The sequence below is a fragment of the Nanorana parkeri genome, unplaced genomic scaffold (assembly GCF_000935625.1).
Source record: "Nanorana parkeri isolate BGI_ZX_2015 unplaced genomic scaffold, ASM93562v1 scaffold100, whole genome shotgun sequence".
Classification (NCBI taxonomy): Eukaryota; Metazoa; Chordata; class Amphibia; order Anura; family Dicroglossidae; genus Nanorana; species Nanorana parkeri.
The window spans coordinates 1,497,317-1,523,078 of NW_017306368.1; the positions used below are offsets into that span (position 1 = coordinate 1,497,317).

Below are 25,762 nucleotides of genomic sequence, written 5' to 3' on the forward strand. Positions count from 1 at the left end.
GCCCACATTTATTTACATAAAAGTGAAAAATCAGCTAAGGGGGGGGGGGGGCAATGCTTATTGATTGCTGTAACACACCCACAGGCTCATATCTTGGGCTTCAGACTGGGGTGGAGCTACACCCAACATTAACATAAAGAGGTACAATCTTCCGCAATAGGGCCACCGATCCGAACGGGATCAAATGCTATATGCATTTGGTCATTGATTATTATTATGTTTGAAAATGTATGTTTATGAAAATGTACACAATGTTTGGAAGTTTATGCACGTTTATGAGCAGAAGCGCAGTGCACACGATTTATCAATATGCATCTGGTCCCCTGGCGAATAAAATACAAGTTTTAAATTTTTAGTGAGACTTCTTTAAAAAGGGGATGATAATTCTCACTATATAAACATGTAGCAGAACAGTGTTACTTTAACTTTGTAAAAAGGAACTTTACCCTTCACTTTGAAATTACAACAAAGAGACCTTTAGAAATGTTTAGTAATGACAATCTACAAACACATACTTATAGATAATTGCAGGCATTTTTATTCTTTGCATACCTTTTTTTTTCTTTGCCTCCCCATTCTTCTCACAGCCATTTTTACCAAGAGCAGATTACTATAGCTCCCTTTACTTCCTGGAACTCTGGCACTTGTGACTAGCACGTGTCCATGCACATCATCTCGGGGGAGGAAAATGCCTTTCCCTGAGATCTCCTGAGATTACAGACAAGATTTCCCAGCAATGCACTGTGATTGCCAGGTTGCAACGCTTGGGCACAAGCTGCAACATTAATGCCCAAGAACACCAGGAAGTGGAAAAACTGTAACTGTAAGTAAAAGAAAATAAACTAATGGGCGTAAGATGATTTCAAATCACCGTACATAGTTGCATGCTGATGTGATTTTTAGTGAACGGGGAAGAGGTCCACTTTAAGAGGATCTTGCCAATTTGAGATTTACCACAGAAACACTTAAGGTAATGTTTTATGCAAGAGAATTGCCCACATTGATAGTCAAGACTAAAATTAATAATAAAAAAAATCAAAAAATCAATGTTTTTATTAAATTAGGTATATATATTTAGAGGGTGAGCCAACGTTAGGAGCATTTCATTTGCATGTAAATTTTGTTTAAAGGCGAGTCCAGAATACATTTATTTTACATTAGTTTTATATGCAGGAACAGAAAGTAATATGAATATTCCTATGGTATATTGTCAAGAGCTTTGTGTCAACAGATAAAACCCATGCATTTTCCTTAAATACATGAGGTAGATTAAATCATTCACTTTCTTTAATTATCTCAAGTTTGTTTCTTTGTTGCAAAAGGCTATGTGGATTAAAGAGTCTAGAATGCTATTTATACTGTAAGCTAGTGTATTCCATACAACTTTGTCATCTTTTCCTGGTTTTGGGTCCCATCAATATATAAAACAAGGAGAGAGCAAGTTTAGCTGAAAGCCTTCTTTTTTTTTTTTAAATAGTTAGATAGGTTGACATAAAATATTCAAAAACATTGTACAGGTGGAAACCCATCTAAGCCTAGAGTTCTGGAATTTTACTTTCTTTTAGTGACAGAATTTGAAGCTCAATTCCAGGATCAACTTACTTCCTCAGAGTATGGCATTTCTGACTACTACCACCACACCCACAATTTTAATTTTGAACTGTATAGAAGGTTTAGAAGTACCTGTGACGTCACCATTTCTCTCCAGAGTTCAGAGTGCTGCGCACGTAATTTCCTGAAACTACATGTCCCATGATTCTTTGGGACTCGTGAAGTATAAGGGCGGTTCTGTGGGCTGTGAGAGAGGAGTAGTTTGTTATCATAGCCCACAGTCTACAACTAGCAGGAGCTGGTTAGTACGTATTAAAGGGTAGGATTCTATGCAAATTGTATCCATTTATTCCTACTTACTATCAGCATTGTGAATGTTGTTAAGGCACCACTGTAGTCTCTGTAGTGACTACAGAGGGAGGGATAAACAACATGGTAAAGGACAGAAAGTGGATGTGCACCGCTTACTGTTGCACAGCCAGAAGTCATGTATTGGCATTAAAGTGACACTAAACTCAGGAGTTAAATCTTAAAACTGCATTTAAGTACCTTAACTATTAATAAAGATGCATCTTATTTGTATATCACACGACTGTAGATCTCAAATCCTCTCTGAATGGTTGCTCCAAGCTCACTCCCGTGATGGACTACAATCTCATGTTTAGTTTATTCATTTGCAATGAAATTAAAGCCCAGCATGGGAGCAAGCTTGGATCAGTGGCTACTTTACAACACACACAGGGACCATGGGGAACAAAGTAGCCACCCTCCAGAAGGAAGTACAGTGTCAGCACCAATTCAGAGAAGATTTAAGGATCTACAGCCAAGTAATGCAAAAATAAGTGGCAGTTTTGTTAATAGTCCGGGTACTTTAAAGCATTTTTGAGATTTAACTCCTGAGTTTAGTGTCACTTTAAGCCCAAAGGAAAGATCTATAAAGGGAAATAAAACCCGTACAACGTACAATAAAGCAACGTATATCTGCTTTAAATATAAAAAAGTGTTATTTGGGCTTGTTTTCCATTCAAATTCAAGCTGCATTCATTTAAAGTATTTTGCTATAATTGAAAAAAAAAAAAATAGGCAAATACCCAACTACTTCCGGTTGCAGCACCGCTCGCTCCCGGCTGAAGAACTCCCGGCTCACGAACGGCTGTGAAGGACGATGTGCGCGGGCGCAGTTGAGCGGAGGGGGAGGAAACACAATGACAGTGAACGGACGCGGCCGTGAGCGCGCACGCTGGACAGACAGAGTGGGACACTAGGGGGTTGATTTACTAACCTTATAAACACACCACGAACATGTATACACCTCTGTAGTGTGTTCCCTCCCAGCATGATCTATGGGTGGAATCTAAACACCTTTGTAGTGTGTACACACCCAGCAGGTGTGTTGTGCAAAGCCCTGCATGAATTGCAAGGTGATCTTGTGTAAATTAGCTCTATGTTGTGTTACTTGCGTTGATGAATGCAGGAATGTAAATGCATGAGCTAACCATTTTTGTCTAAACTGTGAAGCAGCATTATATATGCATCATGTGCATTATTTTTCCATATATGGCATTAGTGGAAATATGCTTTTAGAGACTTTTTGGTTGATAAATGCGTTTTGCTGTGTAAAAATCACATGCACCTAGTGCGTGCGTTTAGGTTAGTAAATCACCCCCTAGGAGTCTGTGGTGGATCCGAGACCGGCACCAGTGTTGGAGGCACTGTCGGATACGGGTGGAAGGAAGATGTTTGCAGCAAGAGGCATCAAAAAAGGTAAGTGCTTACAGCAGCAGCAACCATTTCCTCTGCAATAAATACAGAAACCACTGCAAAATATGGGATATTTAGCTTATAAATTCACCAATGGATAATCAGTAGGGATGGGCTTTAGGTTGAGCATGGCTTTTGCAGAGAACCCAACCCTTTCGCAGACACAGCAAACGAACGCCTACCCATAATACACTTCCTGGCCTCTTTAACTTAGGTCAGGTGACTTAGAATGGCTAACAGGGACTTAAAAATAAATACCTAGGGCCTCTGGCTCTCCCATATGGCTGACCAAAATTTGACCACTGGTCTAGGACAGCCTAGAGGAAAGATCAGATTTATCCTATGTAGTACTCCCTGGGATAGGTCAGGCTGAACTGATCCTATGGCATCACCAAGGCATCCACTGCTAAAACCCAGGGATCCCTGATCCTACCAACAAACTTATCCAGTTTGTCATTAAACCTGGGCGCCAGGAAGTCCATGGCCAGCCTCCCCACCTGCAACAAAAGTATTGAAACCATTCTCCATGTGTTGACAAGAGAGGAAGTTTGATGGTTGATGTAAGGTATGGCCAAGGTGTTGTATGACTGAATCCTGATCGGGTGACCCAGTAAGGGGGGGGTCTAGATTCCTCTGCCGACAAGATCCATTGAACCAAGAAGTTCCCTGTACTCCACCCCAGCCAGATGGACTGGCATCTGTCGCAAGCACTTCTGCCCCAGAAATGTCAGGCTGTGTAGCCCCAGAGCCCAAAGGTGGTCTTCAGGTAAAGGGCTCCAATAAAACAGACAAATGTCCCTGAACCTGTATAGTACCCTGTAACAACTGCATGCCAAGATAAGTGTCCAAACCCAGTATCTAGAGTCTTGAGAACATTATTGGGCGGCCCCGCATCAAGTCTGACTAAGTTCTTCTACGGAGAAAATAGATCTCTCTAAGGGCACAAAGAAGGTGTCTATCACCTAAGTACAGCAAAAAGCTGAGGCAGGCTGGGAGTAGAAGGGTTTCTACAGGGCTGTTTTAACAGCTTTGATCTGCCAGTGTACAATCACCAGCAAAACTTATTGGTTACAGAATTAACTCCCCATGTCCTTGGATGTACGATCAAGAAGAAATCTCTCACATGGCTGGGTAGAACTAAAAAATTTTAAATCAATGTACTACCTATTTCTCTTGCAAACACTACCCAGCTCTCTGTCTAAAACATTTTCCCACTAAGCACACCACTGTCTCATATTTGGCATTAGAAACAGCCCAGACGATCTTATAACATTTTGACAAGGGGGCTAGGCCTTTAGAACACACTGGGGGGAATTTATCAAAACTGGAGCAGACACAATCTGGAGCAGTTGCCCATGGCAACCAATCAGCATATCTCCTCAGTTTGCTCAGGTCAGATTTGAAAAGGAGACAGATAAGCTGATTGGTTGCAGTGCAAATCTGCTCCAGTTTTGATAAATTCCCCTCACTGTATTGTTCTACTACAAAGCGGTTGTACCAGCGAGAAAATTCCACAGGAATTTTCATGTAAAACATAAGTAATGGGTGTGAGAAAAAAAAAAATCATGGCTAACTGCAACCCAGCACATGCACCTTGGGTACCAAAGGATGCCAGGGTCATTCCCAGATGGAACATCCCCTCCGACATACGATATGCTTAAATGTTTGGACAGATTAAAGGTTACTATGCCCCCCATCATCTCTGCAGGCCCTAGTTTAGAGATTTCCCCATGGCGCCTCTTGGGTAAATACTTTTTTTCACGGGCCAGAGACAGGAAAATGTAGTAAATTTATTTTCAACTGACAGCTGCTACCTGTCAGTAGAGTGCTATCCTACAATGGATAAGCACTCAACTAAAAAAACGACTCCATGTCACCCCCTTCAAATTCCTAATTGTAGGCTAACCCATCTATAAGGGCCTATCTGCCTTTCATAATAACTGGCCCTGCATGGGCAACTAAAAGTATTGGGCAACTAGAGTATTTTCACTCTATCAGAGAATAGGAGTCAGAGATAAGTCTTACTGTTGCACTCCCAGAAAGCTGAATTACAAGTCGTGTCACTTGCCTCCTGAATATAAATTGCTCCTGCTATAAATTGCTCATTACATGGTACTGGGTCCCAACTAAGCTGGCATGCATCTCTCCATCTATACCTGACAACTGCCGTAAGAGATGGTGGGTGATATGCGCTACAAGTAAGCGAATAGCAGGTGGGGATCACAAGCTTGGAGCTGACTGGATTTTACAAATAAAGATGAATTAGGTGAAGACTGGCAGTGTGCGGCTGTGGAGTATGGACGGCTATCTGTCCAGCACCTGCAACAAACCAAAGCAGTGGAACTGTGATGTGGAAGGAACTGTGGTCTCTCTTTTCATTTGAATATGGTTTCCAATATATTTAACTTATTGTCTGAGTTAAGTCAAATACTATAATGGTGAGGACATAAACCTTAAAGTGACATTAAACCCTCAGATTTTTTAACATAAAACAACACTGTAATGTGCGCCTTACTGTAATTCATGGTAGTTTCCCTTCTCTTCGCTGTTCTTCCTTTTAAATCTGTATCTCTTCTCATGCTGGGCAGAACTTCTGTTTTGCAGCAGACTGCCTTGTCTCTGGAATGGATACATGGTGTCTGTGTGCAGGTTCACAACCTGAACCAGCACTACAGGAAGAGGCACTCAGCTGCAAAGGGATGTTCTCGCCAGCATGAGAAGACATGAGGATTTAAAAGGAAGAGCAGCAAAGAGAAGGGAAACAACCCTGGATTACAGTAAGGCACACATTACAGTATTGGTTTATGTTAAAAAATCTGAGGGTTCAATGCCACTTTAAATAAGTTGCAACTACAGCTGCATAAGAATATTATTAATATTCTGTGGCTGTTTGTGGTATCTGGAAAGCATCTCATACTGAACCCAGTGCCCATGGTCACTTCCAGTCCAGTAGATGTGATGTGGCACTCCAAAAGCCATGCTGAGTAAAGGTGGCACTGGATAGCTGCAATCGAAAAGACAAGCTCTAGCAACCATAAAGAAAAGCATCTTGATTGAAGAAAAATAGCGCCGAAAAGAAAGATGTCCAACCTCCAAGGACACAAGCAAATAACAGGCATGCAGCTAGTAGGAGGGATTATTCTAGGCTGGCTTACAGCCGCCCAATCATTTCTACGGTGCAGGGAAGTGTCCCCAATGTGGGCCCGGGACCGGCACGCCAGGTCTGTCCACTTCAATCGGAGGGAGCTGAGCACACTTCCAGCTGCTGATCTCCCCTCCAATCACTGGACCCAGAAGTGATGTGTATTACATCACTCCGGTTTCAGGCTGTCATTTCTCCAGCTGCTTCATCAGCTTCTTTGGGGTCCTAGGTGAAATTAAAAGGTCTAATAGACTCCTGATGTCTCCATCAAGAAGACCTGTCACATCCTCTTTGCCATAACATAGGGGACTTGTTAGCACCCTATGTGATAGCAATAAAGTTAACTGTAAAAAAATAAAGATTCAAAACAAAAACCGCAAAAAAAAGCTTTTAAAAACCTCCACATGCAAAACACAAACACGTGTCAGATGCACTTACGTGTGAAAACGACAATATGCGTTACATATCCCTGCAAACGTCGGCATGAGAGCAACAATTCTAGGGCCATCAATCCAATCTAACGCTAAACTGATGAGTGGTAAAAGCCTTTAATATGTCGCCTATGGGAAATTTGGGGTATTTCGCAGGCACACGCAATTTTAAAGCTTAACATGTCTGATATCTATTTACCCGACATGACCCCATCTTTTATATTTTACCAAAGAATTGGTGATTATATTCTGTTTCTGTGCACTAAAATAATTGTAGTGTATTTTATCCTAAAAATACTGGTTTTATAAACATTTGCGCAAATACTGTGACATAAAAAATTGCAACTAGCATTTTTTTTTTAATTCTACTGGGTCTCTGCTTTCAGAAAATATATCATTGTTGGGGGGTTTGAAGCTGTTTTTTAGCCAACAATTTAGATTTGATCATGTGTGCGCAAAAATAGATTGCTCCAGACAGTAAGTAGTTAAAATAGAAACAAAAACAAAAATCAGCAGGATTATGCAAAAATAAATTAACACATGTGCTAATATATGAACAATTATGTCACTTACTTAGCAAAAGCAGGCAGTTCCTCTTGTCAAGAAGCCGTTTAGTAACATCTCCAGATGTCAAAGATGAATATGGGCAGTTAATCTCGGTCAAAAGACCACTCATTTCTAGTTGGAACCCTTCTGCCTCTGCGGGGCCTACAGTACAAACACAGTAATTGAAATGTTTATTTCAATAAAATAGTATAACAATCTAAGTCTAAGCCCATGACGATAAATGTAATATATTGGAGCTGACCAGTCCTTCAAAGTGGTGTCAGCAATAGGGTGTCTTTTTTGTAGGTTAGTTTCCCGTTAATTTCACCTGGTGATCCTGCCAGTGGCACTACTTGTCCTAGGTTGATGTTTACTCATCATACTGTATTTAGGTAGGAGCAATGTTGTCACCCTAGCATAGGACTACAGAACTACTCCCCTTCTCCAAGAGGGGGGTGGGAAGCACAAAAACTGTGTTAGCTTAAAAAAAGAACACAGAAATGTGTTAGTTTACAAGATTTCTGGCAGGATCAACAGGTATTTTTCTGCACTTACTTGTCAGAACAGATAGAACAATACTATAGTTCTTGTATTTTATTTCTGCGAGAAACATGCAAAACGCCAAAGTGACCTTAGGGTTATTAGGGTTTTATTCTTTTTTTTTTTTTATATATACACAATATGCTGTAGAAGCCACCAAACAGCACATGGTCCGTGTTAGCAAGAAAAACTGCACATTACTGGTTTATAATATTAACATAAAATGTTTTTCAAATAATATTTTTTATGTGCTCTATGTAAAGTGCTGCGTAAAATTGTTGGTGCTACATAAATACATTTGTAATTTACAACATTAAACCAGCTAAGGCAGCTCTAGTTGTGTCACTTTAAAGCAGACCTTTACCCATACCAAAACAACAACAAACACACCTTAGAAATGTTTAGTAATGGCAATCTACAAACATACTTGTAGAGAATTCCCGCCTTTCTATTCTTTGCATACTTCTGTCTTCTGACAGTGGCCATGTTTACTAAGAGCAGATTACTAGCTCTCCTTTTACTTTCTTGATTTCTGGCACATGTGACCAGGCACATCATCTCATGGGAGGAAAATGCCTTTCCCTGAGATCTCGTGCAATTCCAGATAAGATTTCCCTGCAATGCTCTGCTGATGACAAGGCAATTCCAGTGTGCATTGCGTTGGCAAACTGAAGTAATTTGCAAAATCATTCCAAAATCACAGCATTTTACACCTGACATGTCTATGTTATTTATAATCATGATACATAGAGGGATGCATTGGTAGAATTTGATTTTTGAGTGTAAAGGTCCACTCTAACTACTTACTATTAGTGGCTTCTACACTTTCTTCTAGTTTGCAGAACAATTTCAGCTCAGCAACCAGCCATGCACAGAGCTTGGTATATTCGGGAGATAGGGCTCCCTGAGCAGCAGCTTGGATCAAGGCACCATCATCCATCAGCGATCCTTTGTACCTAAGAGAATAAAATAGGCCAATTGGCATGGTCGAAATTTGTAACAAACAACAGAGCCATATAGAACAAAGAAATATTGACTTGCCAGTTAATGAAGCAGTATACGAACAAAACGCACTATCCAGAGAATTCCAATACTGCGGACTTTATTGAAATTCACAGAAAATCCAGTATATCAGTGAAATAAAAGTGTATAAAGCAACAAATGCCAGCACTGCACACCCCCAACCAACTACAACCTCTCACACGTTTCACCCGTAGGCTTATTGAATAAGGTCTATGAATAAGCCTTCGGGTGAAACATGTGAGAGGTTGTAGTTGGTTGGGGGTGTGCAGTGCTGGCATTTGTTGCTTTATGCACTTTTATTCACTGATATACTGGATTTGCTCTGAATTTCAATAAAGTCTGCAGTATTGGAATTCTCTGGACAGTGCGGTCTGTTCGTATACTGCTTCATTCTAAGATGGAGATGCACTTATTAGACCAGCACCTGGGGAGTCCTAATGGTGGCTAAGTAATTGGAGCGGTGAGATTTCCTTTGCCAGTTAATGAAGTTATATATTCTAGGGCTGCAACAAACGATTATTTTCATAACCGATTAATTGGCCAATTATTTTTTCGATTTATCAAACAAAAAAAAGAAATATCATCCTTAATTTAAAATAAAATACACAAATGGAATGTTACAAAGTTCACTTCAGTATAAAACTGTATGCACAATTGTTTGCGATTGCGCCGTACTGGAATGCACAGCATTGCCGTACCACACCTTCTCGTGCGGGCAATTGCACGGTGGGCAGAAGACGCGTTTGGGGGTGCCACTCAAGTGATCAGCACCTCCCGCACCAGAATATGTCACCGAAACCAAAAATTACTTTTCCACACTTTTTTTATATATCATTTATTTTTTACTAATTGTAAAATTGTTGAATTATTTTTTTATTTTTTTTTTACTTTACTGTTAGGTACTTTGGGGAAATATTAGGGGACTAAACAAACCCCTGATATTTCCCTTTTAAAATAAAAGACAATGCAGCCAGAACTCAATGAACAGGAAGCTCTCAGTACAGAGGCTTCATGTTCATTCAAAAATCAAGGCGATTACTATGTCCAAAATAATGAATGAACAGGAAGTGATGTTGAGTACTTCCTGCTCATTCCTAATTGGGGACACAGTATCTGAATACTATGTCCTCAGGTATTTACAAAGATCATAGCAATCAGTACTAATCACTGCGATGTTCGGATATTACAGGGAACGATTGTCCCGCAGCTTTCCTCCCCACACCGTCCTTATCCTGACTTGACCATGTCACAGCTCTCTCCTCCCCACTGGGCACCAGCAGGAAAATCGGCTCTGTGTCCCCTCTTATCCCCACTGCTCTTCCTTTGCCAATGCAGGCGAGGGAGAGCAGCGAGGATTGGTGGTTGGTGGAGCTTTCTTCACCACTGGGCACCAGCTGCAGGGGTCTTTGTCTCATCCAATCCCCACTGGGAACAACGGGGATTGGAGGGGACACAGAGCCGATGAAACTCCGGCTGCCAGCAAAGATGAGAGAACTAGGGGACCCAGACCAACTAATCGATAATGAGAATTATTGACAACTATTATTATCTTTTAATCGATTAGTAAAACTATAAAATACATTTTAAAATGCAACTGGATTAGGTACCTCAATTTGACTTAATATTAGACTCCTAAAAAGCCCCACTGAATTAGGAGCAAGACAGGCTCTATTGCATACACATGCGCTGACAACGAAACCGCTGACAGAAGGAAAGAGCAGAGTGAACACAGCAATGACCTCATATGTTGGTTTCTCCTTCATTGTCAAGTCATAGGGAGGTGACAAAGCTTTAAAATGTATCCATTTGCATAAAGTGTAGCTTATCCACAGCTAAAGACTCTTTTCATCCCTGGGCAACCAAACCGTAGCACTGCCATGTGCATAAAAAGGGAGTCACATACTACCCCATACCCAGAAATCCCAAGTACATCACTTTTTTCCCCTGGGTGACCAGAGCAGCAGGACAATCCAAATATAGCAACTGTGGTAACCAGCATTAAAGTGAACCTGCTGCATTTCCCCAAAGACAGAGGTTACATCCCACCCCAAAAAAAGGTAACTGCATTCAAGTACCTTAACTATTAACACGAATGCATCCTGCTTATGTATCATTCGGCTGTAGATCCTCAAATCATCTCTGTACTCATGCTGACACTGTACTTCCTTCTGGAGGGTGGCTACTTTTGTTCCCCATGGTCCCTGTGTGTGTTGTAAAGTAGCCACCACTCCAAGCTCACTTCTGTGATAGACTACAATCTCAATACAAATGAGTAAACTAAACATGAGATTGTAGTCTATCACAGGAGTGAAGTGGTGGCTACTTTACAACACACAGGGACTATGGAGAAACCAATTCAAATGAATGGCAATGCAACACACAGTACTACATGCTAGGTGCACTGAGCAACAGCGTGTGCTAAATGCATGGATACTGTGTTTGCTGCAACGCTATGGTGTAAACGTGCCCTAAGGGCCTATAACTCCCATAGAACTTCTTCTACATTTAAAAAAGCTAAACTCAGGAGTGCCAAAAAAACCCTGCAGTGGAGCTACCCCCGGACTGCAAGTGTTACAATGATATTAGGGTTAACAGGTGTTTAAAGTGACATTAAAGGATATGTGTCCCCCCCCCCTCAATGTTAGTGTCAGGACTTACCTTAAATTATGCCTCTTGATCCAATCATCTTCTTTCCTGTAGTTTTCAGCTGTCCCTCCTTTGCTGGTGCAGGTCTCTGATCCAGCGCCGACTCCTCTGTGCTAGCTGGCACTTCCTGTCCCACGGAGTCAGTGCGGGTGTACGCTGCTCTATAGACTTACTTTGTGTCTCTCATCTCCCTGCCAAAGATCTGAACTGCGCATGCGCCCGAACCAAGATACTTTGCGGTCGTCCGAGACTCTTCAGATGTGACAAAGGCACAGGTAAGTTTTAACATGTTTGAAAAGTTGTTGTTTTTTTAAAAATTATTATACAGGATTTATATAGCGCCAACAGTTTGCGCAGCGCTTAACAATATAGGGAAGACATAATTACAATACAATTCAAGACACGATGGTAAGGTGCAAGATGTTTTTGCATATATCTACTGCTTGCTAGCAGTAGATGTATGTAAAAAACCGCTAGGGTTGAATAACCCTTTAAGCTATATCAAATGCTGATTAAATCACTGCTCCTTGACGTATAAAAGTGTTAGTTGCCTGCAGAACCAGCTGATCCAACCGAGCACTGGCCCTGCTATCCTGTTTCAGGGTGGCTCTTTACCCTTGTGGGGTCGTATGGAACCACTCTTGGTTGTGCTAGTAACCTGTGTGTTTTTCCACAAACACACAGGAACAGCAAGACAATCCGCTCCCCTCCTCTGTGCTCCCCACTCCTCTCCCCTTTCTTCTCCAAGCTACCAGATGGACTTCTGCTGGAGATTGTGCTGCCCCTTGTGATCCCGTACTGTACAGGAAGTTCAGGAAAGCAAAGTATGAGCCAGTTGTTCAGAAACATCATCACTGTAAGGCTGGGTTCACACCTAGGCGTATTGCATATGCGCGTCTGTCGCACGTTTTTTTTACCGCGATTCGCGGTAAAAAAAATAGTGCGACACACGCGCTTTTCCGAGGGCTACTTGGCTGTATCCCAATGAAAACGCGCAACAAAAACGGCCCAAAGTAGTACATATACCTTTTCAGGCGTGGGGCGTTTTGTAGCGCGTTAGGGACGGGCGGAAATACGCCAAGGTGGGAACCAGACCATTGAATACAATGGGATTTATATTTGTGAGCGTTTTGTAGAGCGTTCGTCGATCGTAGAACGCGCTACAAAACGTTCAGGTGTGAACGAGGGCTAAGTATTTTGGCAAACATATAAAGAAATACTTTGCTGGGCAATATATATCTGTTTGATTTAGATTAATTATTGAAATACGTTGGAGAGTTTAAAAAAAGAGAACTATGGGGTAAGCGTTTTCCCCCATAGTTCTCTTAAGGGTCACGGGAGGACATATACTAACCTCCTCCCGTGACCCAAAGCTGGCTCCCCCCTGGCTCAAAGACCAGCAACCACAGTCTCTTGTTCGCACCACTCTGACGGTAAAAGGCCCACTGACATTTTTAAGGAATCCTTAGGGACTGGTAGAGAACCATGTGATTGGCGGAGGGCTACGGTAGTTCCAATATTCAAAAAGGGGCTAGATGACAACCTGGGAACTATAGGCCGGTCAGTCTAACATCGGTAGTTTGTAAACTGTTAGAAGGTATGATTAAGGCCTATTTGGTAAACTTTGTTAAGGATAAGGGCATAGTTAATGACAATCAGCATGGGTTCAGGAAAGATTGTTCCTGCCTGACTAACTTGTTAACCTTTTATGAGGGGGTAAGTAGAGATATGGATGGAGGGAAGCCGGTAGATGTGGTATATCTGAATTTCTCAAAGGCATTTGATACGGCACCACACAAGCGCTTACTTCACAAGCTGAGGGCTATGGGCATAGAGGAGGTGGTGTGTACGTGGATAGAGAACTGGCTACGGGAACGGGTCCAGAGGGTATCTGTAAATGGCACCTTTTCAGACTGGGCCAGTGTAATAAGCGGTGTGCCTCAGGGTTCTGTGCTGGGTCCCATATTGTTTAACCTATTTATTAATGATATCGGGGAGGGAGTGAATTGCCATGTTTCTGTGTTTGCAGATGATACAAAAATAAGGAGGCTATTAGAAATGGATTGTGACAGTATAATATTACAGGAGGACCTGGATAAAATAGGGTAGTGGGCTAATATATGGCAGATGAGGTTTAATGTCGATAAATGCAAAGTAATGCACTTTGGAAATAAAAAATAAACAAATAGGCTATACAATCATGGGTATGCCGCTAGGGAAGTCAGAAATAGAAAAAGATTTGGGGGTCATTGTAGACCACAAACTGAATAGTAGCTTGCAGTGCCAGGCTGCGGTAAACAAAGCTAGCAGGGTCTTGTCATGTATTAAGAAGGGGATGTATTGCAGGGACAAGTCTATAATTGTGCCACTTTATAGATCATTGGTTCGACCTCATCTAGAGTACGCGGTCCAGTTTTGGTCGCCGGTACTAAGAAGGGATCTCCTTGAACTGGAGAGAGTCCAGCGGAGGGCAACCAAACTAATTAGGGGAATGGAGGATCAGAGCTATGAGACGAGGCTACTGAACTTAAACATGTTCACGCTGGAAGTAAGGAGATTAAGGGGGGATATGATTGTTACAAGATGTTCAATGGTGACAGCAACATTGGCAACAAACTCTTTAAGATTAACTCCATTACAAAGACTAGAGGCCACCACCTAAAGTTGGTGGAGAAAAAATTCCAGCACAATGGGCGAAGAGGGTTCTTTACAGTAAGAGCGGTTAGGGTCTGGAACTCACTGCCATCGGCAGTGATTTCAGCTAAGAGTGTGGAATTGTTCAAGAAACTTTTGGACGATTTCCTGAGGGACCGTAATATTCAGGGGTACAAGTATTCCTAAGAATGAGATGATGCGTGGACCTATATGGGTTGGACTTGATGGACGTATGTCTTTATTCAGCCCCAAATAGTATGTAACTATGACATCAAGACATACAAGCAGTTAACCCTTGCAATTCAGGGGCAATCCCAATACACAGGCAGATTTTTCTCCTGAGAATAGGCTTTAAATGTACTGTCCGGTTTAATAAAGTTTAAAAAGAAAGCACAAGATACATATGTACAACACATACAAGCAGACACATGCTTTGTGCACCGTAACGCGCCCTGGCTGGTGTGAATGGACCCTTAATGATGTATTAATGTAATGGCAATCCAGCTGTTGTGAAACTACAAGTCCCATAAGGCAATGCAAGAAGGAAAATCTGACTCCTGGAGGCATGATGGGATGTGTAATTTCACCAAAGCCGGCATGCAATGGTTGCCTACCCCTATATTAATGATTACAGAGCTGCATCAGTGTGTGCCTTTTATATCCGCCTGGAGTTGTGTTGTAAAAACAAGCTATACATCTACTATTAGTATACACTAGAATTATGTCTGTGATTTACAATATGACGAATGTGTTGTCTATAACTGCCAGGCAGTCATCCGAACACATCCCACAGCCATACCCTAGGTCTTCCAGGGCCTCCAGGATGTCATTCTCCATGTCACTCTCCATGCTGTGAGCGTTGTCTGTACTGCTACGCGAAGACTACACGGCCGACCAGCGGCTCCCTGGTTTCCCGGAGCGAGGTGCTGAATGAAGCGGATGAGAGGAGCTCAGATGCCACCCGGGAGGGCTGCACTGGTGGACGCCAAAAATCAATGAGGAGCCGCCTCTGTCACCCAGCTGCCTCACCTCCCAGCGCGACTGACAGCGAAGAACGGCTGCCGGGCTGGCAGTGCGAGGACCCCGCTTTCTCACTTTCCTGTCCTCTTCCAGTCATTGGTGTGTCCTCAGCACCGCCTGCTCAATGTTAACAATAGAACTGCAAAGTCACAGCTATTTCGCTATACATACATTCAAAGAAGATTACCATTCGGGAAAAAAAAATGAGATTACAATTTTTATCAAAGGAATGTGCAGTTAAAGAGGACACTATGAAATGATCTAAGCAGGCAATAGTCTTAGCGTCCTCGAGTGACAACCATATGCTCCTCTCTGTAACACGTGGAGAGGAAGTAAGTGCGTGTCACGTGGGCGCCGTGAAGTGTGTAGCCCTAAAAGAACTGGAAGGTCCGCCGATTGGAAAGCTTGTAAAAAAAAAAGAGAAAAATAAAAAAAGATGCACGGACGGAATTGTTTAAGGCTAGGTTCACACCTAAGCGGTTAAATCTGCGTGATATTGCACAAAACAGAGATTTCCATTCAAGTCTAAGGAAACAGTTCACACCTTTGCGATTTGTCGCGCGTTAGAAATCGCCTGTCGCAAGAAAAGGTGCACAGAGCTATTTTTGGCGGTTGTCGCACGATTTGGGTCTCATAGACATCTCTATGCATTGAAAACCGTGCGACAACCGCATGGTTTTTAAAGCAAAGTCACCTAAACAAAAATGTGACAACCTGTGCGAAAACAGCTCACCAGCGCAATCGCCTAGGTGTGAACCTAACCTAAAAGTTGATGGATATGGTGGAAATCCAGCACATAGGCTTTTTGCATACAAGAAACAGCTGCTGATATGCAGACATCACAGTAGTAGAAAATAAAATGACAGGCGCTGAAGTGAGCTGCGTATGCGTTTCGGGCTTATTCACACCAGTTGCGGCATCTATTCTGCTCTTCATTGATACCAGTTACTGCAATGGCACATCAAAAAATTATTTACCATTGCGAATATTGTTAATGTAGTCCAGAAAACCGCCAGTCACTGTAACTGGCGTGAAGAAGCCCTAAATGCATACACATTGTTGGGCTCTGCTTCATGCATTCACACTGCAATGCTGTGAGCAGCAGCCTGTTCTTCCCTATGGGAGGACGCTGCTGTACTGTTTCATATGGACACATGAACTGCACATCCGGGTGTCTGCACTTGGACGCAGACAGGATCCATCTTGTCTGCGTCCAAGTGCGGACACCTGTACCGTACATCCGTGTCCTCACATAGGGAAGAACAGGCTGCTGCACGCAATCACACGCAGCACCTGTCCCTCCCGGGCATGGCTGTTTATGGGTGTACATGTGGCACGGACGCCCAGTGTGAATGAGGCCTTATGTGATATCAGTGAAGGCTGCGCTAGGATTTATGTAAGTGAACGTTACCAGCTGCAACAAAACCTCAGTGAAAACACCTAAACAACGAAATAACTACTGTGTTGCGCTAGGCTCCAGATTAGCCTTATGTGAAAAATATATTAACAAATGTATCCGACTGTTCTGAGTTGCGTGTTCTTACATAAATACTGAATAATGTTAACTTCAACCAAAAAACTTAGACCATGTGAACATAAATCAAACAAATCCTTTGTTATATCCATAATAATATTAATAATAGTCCAAATACATCTGTGATTTCAATTGTGTGTGTCCACAGAATGATCAAATTCCCCACACATGAGATCAGGGATCAGCGAAAGTGGTAGTCAATATTATCACACAACGATATTTAATTTATATGGTACTCTTCTGATCTTTCTTGCACAGTGATCCTAAATATGCTCTATGTTGCACTGTATCTGCCAGATCTTGCTTTCATAGTCAGATGTAGATCATGAGCGGCTTCCTCCAGCTAATTCCTCTCCTCTGTTCGTCTATGGGCACCTCTGGTAGAAAATTCCTATTCTCCGCAGCTCCATCTAGTGGCAGGAATGCAGTGCGAATGACATTCACCCACTGTATGCCTAGGCAAAAGATTTAGAAATCGGCCCCTAAGGGCCTATTGACACTTAGTGCTTTGCCCTGCATTGCCTCGCACTGGATCAATGCAGGTCACCACAAGGACACATAGAAAACATGTGTTTTCTATGTGTCCCATTCACACTACAATGCGTGCTGCACTGCAATAAAATGCAAGCATGCTGCATTTTATTTGTAGCGCACTAGAGTGTACTCCAAGTTGGTGCACAACGGACCAAACTGTTGGGACCTGAATAAGTGTACACATTGTACACTCCACATAAAAAAAAGAAGAAAGAAACAAGGCACACTGAAATGCTGCATTTCAGCAGACTAGTTAATGTGAATGGGCCCTAAGAGTTTACTGTCTGAGGGTGGTTCACACCAGCACCGGTGCATTTCAGCACAATTCGTTGCTGAAACGCACTGGAGCGCATCCTGGCCGGCTTCCGGCATTCAGGGGCAGGAGGGGGTGTGGCGGTGTGTTGAAGTCAATGCATGAAGTCGATCGCCTGCACCAGAACGCATGGTACATCAGTGTCTGCGTTCTTGTCCAGTGTGATCTGAAAAAATGCTGCATGCACTATGCACTGGTGCTCCCCATGTGATAGCATACTGGTGGTGACAGGTACTCTTTAAGGTGATATTGGGGGCCCAAAACGACCCCTAGTATCACCTTTCCGCTCTAAATAAGCTATTGAAGTGCAGATTGCACTTCAATAGCTTATTGCTGGGTTTCAGGAACCCAGCAATGACAGCTCAAGTACCGGAAGTGATGCAATACGCGTAGCTCCCAGTCCCATAGAATAGGGAGGAGATCGGTGAACAGACGTTCGCCGGTCTACTCCCCAGCTTCCTGCCAACACCCGAGATGCTGGTCCCAGGCCCGTAGGAGGGGTAGAGGAGCCCCGAAACACAGCGGGGGTGTCGGGCTTCACTTTACTGACCCGTAGAAGCGATCTGGCGACAGCTGAATCGCCAGAATCGCTTTTACTGTAAAGCTAGCCGCTGGCTCTACAAATATGAACGGAGTTCCGCCGGGGGTCTGTTTAACTTCTTAAGAACCCATGACAGGATTATCCCATCATTGGTCATGAAGGGGTTAAGATACTTGAATGCATTTTTGAGACTTAACTCCTGAGTTTAGTGTCCCTTTAAACTTCTGCTTTAAGAGAGAACTAAAGACAAGCCCTTATTTGGCTTTAGTTCTCTTTTGAGTCACAGGAGTGCATTTGCTAATGTACTCCTGTGACAGTGAGCACTGGAGGAACAGAGAGAGGGGAGGGAGGAATCCCTGTGGGGAGCGGTGACTGACAGTCACCAATCTCTTCAGGGACAAGTTGTGAGATGAGTTATCAGTGGTTTATGATCACTCAGTTCTAGATCTATACAGCCGGCATGTGACTGATGCAGTGTCACATGCCGGCTCTAAGTCCTGGAAAGAGTAAATTTCTCTCTCCCAATACGCCTCCTTTAAATTGCCCTTTTTAGTCATCTGCTAAATCCATCCATGCAGATGTACTAAAATTATTAGGTTTACTGTTATCTCCAAGTCATTGATAGACTTGCTTTTGATACTGCTGCATGTTTTGCACAATTTTGCAGACATTGTGTGTCAGTGGTGACATCTGACAATGAATGTCAGCAGATACATCAAGTCTGTTTCTCTTTAGATAATTAGTTTTTTTTATATGTGGCAGATCCACATTCACACATTTACCTTTTCACAAATGGTAGATCTTGTAACCGCTACATTTGGGATAGATTCTCAGGCCCTGTTCACACATACAACAGTGACTCGCATTTTACTACACTGGATCAACACAGGTCACCACTAGGACACCTCTGTTCACACATCAATGGGGGTGTGATGGCTGCAAAAAATTTAAACATGCTGCATTTTTTCACAGTGCACTGGATGCCAGCTTTGGTCACCGCACAGCATTGCTATGCCGGGACTTGAATAGAATGTACACATTGGGGGGAATTAAAAAAAACTGGAGCAGTTGCCCATGGCAACTAATCAGCTCCTCTCTTTAGTTTGTTCAGTTGAGCTTTGAAAATGAAACAGAGAAGCTGATTGGTTGCCATGGGCAACTGCTCCAGATTTTGTCTGCTCCAGTTTTTATGACTCCCCCCCTCCCCCTTGTACACAAAAAAGAAAAAAAAAAAGTGTGTAATACAACGTGCACTGCCAGAGCTGCCACAATGCACTAGCCTACCCGCTAAAACAGAATGTTTTAGCAGACGGCCTAGTGTAAACACCTAAACGACTAGCCTAGAATGAAGCTAAATGAACAGAATTAAATTCTTCCTAAGACCCCATTCACACGTAGCGACATACCTTTTGCAGCGGATCCGCACGGCCGGGATAGCGCGACTTTTGGGGCGACGTTCCAGCGACGATCCAGCGACGGTAGCGCGACCTTCTCCGTCGGGCTCCATAGAAAAAAGGCATAATCGTGCAAAATCCGCCGAAAAAAGGGTCCGGTAGAAGCGAGCGACGAGCGACGCGCAACATGGAGTTAAGACAGCTCCATTGAATAGCATTGGCCGGCGACTTCTCGCGCGGCAAAAATGCGCGAAATCGCGCGATAATTCGCTACATGTGAACGGGGCCTTAAGGCTGGGTTCACACGTAGGCGACAGCGTTTTTGCGCATTTCTACAAGTGGTTTTGATGCATGTTTTTGTCTGTGTCACCTGTATTTTATGCGCATAAATCTGGTCGAGCGTTTTTGTGAGCAGATTGAAGCTCATTGATGTTAATGGGAAAACACGCGTTTTCAAGCTTTTCCTATTGAGTCTACAGGGATCCCAACCTAAAAGAAGCAATTTCAGGGAGGTGTCCCTCTCATTTCAGGGAGGTGCCCCCCTCCCCCCTCCATCCGCAGACCCACCTCTGCTTCTTTTCTGACTGACGGTTGGGCCGCGGCTCCCGATGTCACAAAAGAAAAGAAAAAAACGATCGCAGGGAAAGGTTTAATCTGCTCCATCGAGTGTTTCTCTCCCGGGCGGCCGGGAGCCGCTATCTAATAGCGGGAGAATCCCGGAGCGTCCAGGAGAGTTGGGATGTCTGAATCTATGGGGCCAGAACGAACTGTAATATGCCAAAAAAAGCTCATGTGCTTTGTGCAGTGACAGACGTTTTGCTGATTGCGACAAAATGCTCAGATGTGAGGAGGGCCATAAAAATGAATGGGATTTTTGGGGGGGCATATTTTGGGCGGAAAAAACACTACAAAACGCTCATTGTGAACACGGAGCTCCTGGGATTTGTACATCCCCGTTTTAATGTGATCTTGTTTTTATAAATATATAAAAGGGATGCACCGATAACATTTTTGCCCAAGTACTTACAAGTAAAAGTACTGATACATTTTTGTTTATTGTCATGTGACAGTTTTTCTAAAACAATACAGACTAATGATTTCAGGACAGTGGTGGAGCGCCAGTGCCAGGTCCCAGCTGCAACCACTGCAACCCTGGTAGTTCTCATGAAAATGCCAAGTATCGGCACTGGTATCTGAAAAGTATCGGTGCATTCCTAGTGTATATATGTGAGAACAATGAGGAACGTGACAATGCTGCAGCGTTGGAGGAGACAGATTTCAGAGAAGGGAGAAGCAGGGAGCTGGCTCAGTGGTTCAGCTGAGTATAACTTTTTTTTAGCACCTAGACAAAAATGAACAGTTAACCCTTGCAGTGTGGGGGGTAGCCTCACCGCAAGGGTTAATACAAGTTTTGCCTGAAGTTCTTCTTTAAGCTGGCCATGCACAGTAAGATTTATCCTCCGGCACCTCCCCGCTTGGTCTCCTGTGACAGATCAGGATGGAGAGCGGGGAGGAAACGGCTGTGATCTGTCACAGCTCAGCCTTCTGTGACAGCAGAGTCAGGATGGAGAGCGGTTACAAGCAGTCAGCGATCAGCTGATCGCTGACTGCTTGTAAGTAATTGAGCATCTAGGTGTACGTTTAATAAACTGTAATAAAACTAGCTTTATCACGAGTTAACTTTACTCAGCAGGGTGTATGTTTAATAAACTGTGAAAGAGTGTGATAAGCAGTGAGAAGGCTTTTCTCACCATAGCAAAGTGAAAAGTCTAGAAAATGCTGTTTATTAACCTGAGATAAGTCAGGTAGGAACAGAAATATCTCACCTCTTCTCATCCTGGTGATAAGTACACAGAAAGTAATGGGAATGTACCTGTTTAATAAAGGGAGAAAAGTAGAGAACAGCTTTATCACGAGATAAGTATTGTGCAAAGTACCCTTGATTTAGCACCCTGTCAGACCTGGTGCTAAAGGCCTTTTTCTCGAGAAGCACTGAGCAAAGATACAGGAACCTCCTCCTCTGTCACTCAGTTCTTCTCTGTTTCCAGTCCTGAGGAGAAGTTTGAGTGGTATGTTCTATTCAGAGCCTAGTACTATTCTATCCAGCATGTACCAGTACAAAACCATGAATTAAACTACCAGAGGCAGCCACAATGCGAGGCAGTGATGGGGTTAAACATTCTAAAGGGGCACTCTGATGGAGCCTAGCAATGTAAGTGGGCACTCTGACACATGCTGGAAATTAGAATTTTTGGCGTCCATGAAAAAAGCCTGCTGTCCCGAGATAGGTGCATCAGCACTGTGTGTGTGCAATCACACCAGCAGCAAGTATTAATGCATCATAAACGGCGGACCATGGTGGCGAAATGGTGTTACAGACTGTTATGTGTGGAGTGCAATGTTCACTGCATCTGCCTCAAAAACATACTCCCCAGACATCCTTCAAGCTTTATTTGGAATAGTAAGAGGAGAGCTCTGGAGATACACGGTGAGTAGGCAAAAGTGCACAGTCTCATGTCCCTGTCAGTTTTCAGAGATCGGTATACAAGCCACACCACCATAATGGAGGTGGATTATTAAAACATATGTACAGCTTCCAGTATTAGTGTGAGAAGATCAGGAGAAGTTTAGGCAGACGTACGAGTGAGATCCAGTCCCTTCACTGCTGCATCAAAGAAACAGTGTTGATATTATGATTAGATGAAGATCCGTTCTTTTGTCCGTATTGTACATATTTTTTAACTACCCCTCCTAAAATGGAGGAAAATTAAAGCATAGCTTCTAATCCATCAAAAAGATTTTTGTTACTGCATGCTAATAAAAAAAAAATCAGTTATAACTACATAGACCCTGTTAAGTTTTGCAGTTTTTGGGACCAGATGATCTTCTCGTGTCATGGAGAGCCCAGCTAGTGACTTTGCTGCACCTGTAATAATTCCTATGGATGCCTGTGGTCCAATGGCTGAAAAGCACTGCCAGAATAAGCCAATGATCCCGGTCATAGCACTGGTTACATTTATCTGCTAACTGCCTCCAGCATTCTCTAGAATGGTTACTTTGTATCTCTTATTTATTTCCTATGATCAGCTCCATCTAGTGACTATAATGCCAAATATCATAATTGTCTACTGTCCATAATATTTGAAGAACAATTGACCAGAACAGAACACACCATTAAAGAAGTCTCACCTAGTATTATTCTTCACAGCTCAGTCACCTAACTCCCACAGTGTATGTTCCTTTTTATCCCATGCTTCTGTGTACAGGAGAAGCTGAGTTACAGACTTTGACAGTTCAATCCGCTTCATTGCTGAGCACGCTCTACAAAGGAGACGGACTCTTGATTGACAGCTATTGTCTCATTGTCTACCAACACAAAACAAGGCTACCCTTCCAGTTCTAGTGCCTGTGCTTATTCCTGTTAAGGTGCCCATACACTGCACGATTCTCGTACGAGAATCACGGGAAATCCCGCGATCGTACGAGAATCATGCAGTGTGAATGAAGACGTGCAACCGTTTCTACTGTACGGTCGCACGTCTTTTGTCTAAGGAGCATGCTAGAATGATGATCGGGAGACAAATGCCGAACGGGCCACTGCCCTTGAGCATTGCGGTCATCGGAAGCCCCCCCCTCCCTCAGGGGGGGCTTCCGATGATCGCAAGTACGATATGCCTGTCCAAGATGGGCAGATCGTACGTTTTTTAAATTACTTTACATGGCCACCTTAAGAGTGTGCCCTTCCATTTGCATTCCCTTGACCTTCCTTGTGTCTAGAAAGTGCAGGGACAGTGAGACAGGAGCCTTCAATCAAGAATCTCCTTTGCAGATAGGTCGGAAATAAAGAAGAATGCACTGTCAAAGGCTGTAACTTTTTCTCCTGCACACAGAAGCATGGGATAAAAAGCAACATATACTAAGTTAGGTGACTAAGTTGTGAAAAATAAGATGAGACTTCTTTTTAAAGAACATTCATGTGGTTATTCACTAAGCTGCCAAAGGCAGCCGAGTGAATAACCGAGCAGAAGTGAAGTGAGCCGAACGGTGTTCGGCTATTCACTACGGCTCTGTACGGCTGATTCCAGCCATACATCGGCTAAATCAGCCGTACATCGGCTGGCTTCGGTGCAGAAGTACCAAACCTTCAGCAGTTCACTCGCTGCCATTCACTGCTATTCTCATAGGGGCTGAACAGTAAATAGCCAAATGCAGCCGAATGGCATTCGGCTTGGTTATTCTGCTCGCTACCTCAGAATAAAAAAAATGTAAACAGAATTAAAAAAATGTTAAAAAATAAATAAATAAAAATGTAAAAGAAAGAAAAACCCCCAAAAACCTCTTCCCCACAAGCCCTGGGGCATTGATTGTGGGGGTCTACGGCAAGGGGGCTTATTTGCATCGGGGAACCCCTTTCATAAAGGGGGCACCCAGATGTTGCCCCCCTTGTGAATGAGTAAAGGGGTACTTGTACCCCTACTCATTCACTATAGCGTTAAATTGAATTTAAATAGCCCCCACTTTTGAAAAAAAATATTTAATAGAAAAAAAAGCTCAACAAAGAATTTTGACAATTCATTTATTTAAAAAAAAAAATCCCAAAAATTGATCCAACAACATAATCCTAAAGTCAATCACGACGTCCAGCATTGTCCACATCGACGACGACTGGGCAAAATAAAAAAAAAATGATGCTCGCCAACCCGACCGGACATGATGAACTGCCGCCACAAAATGACAACCTGACAGATGCCGGCAAAATATAAACAATTGGGCGGAGCTAGCAGTGACCTCAATGGAGATGGAGCCAGTGGCAAGTCAGTGCAAACTACACTGTCAGGGACCCTCATCACTCCTCACTGCTCACTACCAGGGACCACATTCACTGCACTCTCTGCAAGGAATCCCATCACTGTACCTATTGCCAGGGGCCCCATCACTGCCAGGGACCACATCACTGTACTCACTGCCAGGAAACCCATCACTGTACCTTCTGCCAGGGACCCCATCACTGCCCACTGCCAGGGACCCTGATCACTGCTCACTGCCAAGGACCACATCACTGTACTCACTGCAAGGAATCCCCATCACTGTACCTACTGCCAAGGGCCCCACCACTGACCCATGCCAGGGACCCCATCATTGTACCACTACCCATTTCTGAACCTACTACTAGGGACACTATCTCTTCCCACTATCAAGGAATCCATTACTGAACCTACTGCCAGGAATCAAGTGTATACGGTATGCAGCCATCACCACCCCCCTTCCGGTAACCCTAACACCAGCTTGGCTACCAGCATACCGCACCCAATGGAGTGGGGGAAGTGGCAGGGGGGCATACTGCTCACTAACCCTCCCTCTCCTGCACAGGTACATGCGGTATGCAATCCCCTGTTCAAGTTTCGCCTAAGGCCTCGCAAAGTCTAGAGCCGCTACTGGTTACACTATTTTACGAAAGTCCTGTTGTCGTGGATCAGTGTCTTTAGACCCACTTCTGTGCTCTCTTCTTTTGGTGCGGTGGCGCCCGTCCTGATCCACCATGGAGGTGAGGCTTAAAATCAGTTCATTCAACTATCTCCTCTATGAAAGATTAGAAGGGGCCCCGCCAGGAAAATAGAAGCAAGCACAGAAATGGCTCTTTAACAAAGAAGCACTGAAGAATTAGGCGATTTGAAGCCTCACCTCTGCGGTGAATTAGGAGGGGTGCCACCACGACAAAAGAAGACCAGAAGTGTGGGGTGGAGGCAGGTTGTGTGTGGATGGAGAACTTCTCACAATGGGAAGAGCAACTCAGGGTCTTTTTTTTTCCGGGTGATGGAATATTTAGCTTTGCCACTGCCAGCATGCATGCTCATGCATGGCTTGTTACAGCCAAACCAAACCCATTGATGACAAGCTCAGCAGTGACTGGCTAACTAACAAAGATTAACCATGATGTATCCCTTACTCAGCACTCTGGATCTCAACAGAGTCTGGCAAATGAAACACATGTCTACACAACCATCACTGGAGTGCATACATGTAACTAGAAAGTGACTGCAAAGAGGGTACAGGAGATCAGAAGCTGCACTGATGTGCAATAAAAGATGAAAAAGGTGAAAACTAATATTTATTTAAAAAATAATAATATT

At 43.3% G+C, this 25,762-nt stretch overlaps 1 protein-coding gene across 5 annotated transcripts in view; it reads right to left on the reverse strand.

Moving 5' to 3' along the window:
* FAM98A (family with sequence similarity 98 member A) overlaps positions 1–15,226 on the reverse strand; it is a 54,768-nt gene extending 39,542 nt beyond the window's left edge. For all 5 annotated transcript variants that reach the window (XM_018552902.1, XM_018552904.1, XM_018552905.1 and 2 more), the window contains exons 1-3: positions 15,095–15,226; positions 8,779–8,927; positions 7,459–7,593 (exon numbers count right to left, since the gene is read on the reverse strand). In XM_018552902.1, the coding sequence (XP_018408404.1) occupies positions 7,459–7,593; positions 8,779–8,927; positions 15,095–15,144 (334 nt within the window). In that variant the 5' untranslated portion in view covers positions 15,145–15,226. The remainder of the gene's footprint in view (positions 1–7,458; positions 7,594–8,778; positions 8,928–15,094) is intronic.
* Between the last annotated feature and the right edge of the window lie 10,536 nt (positions 15,227–25,762).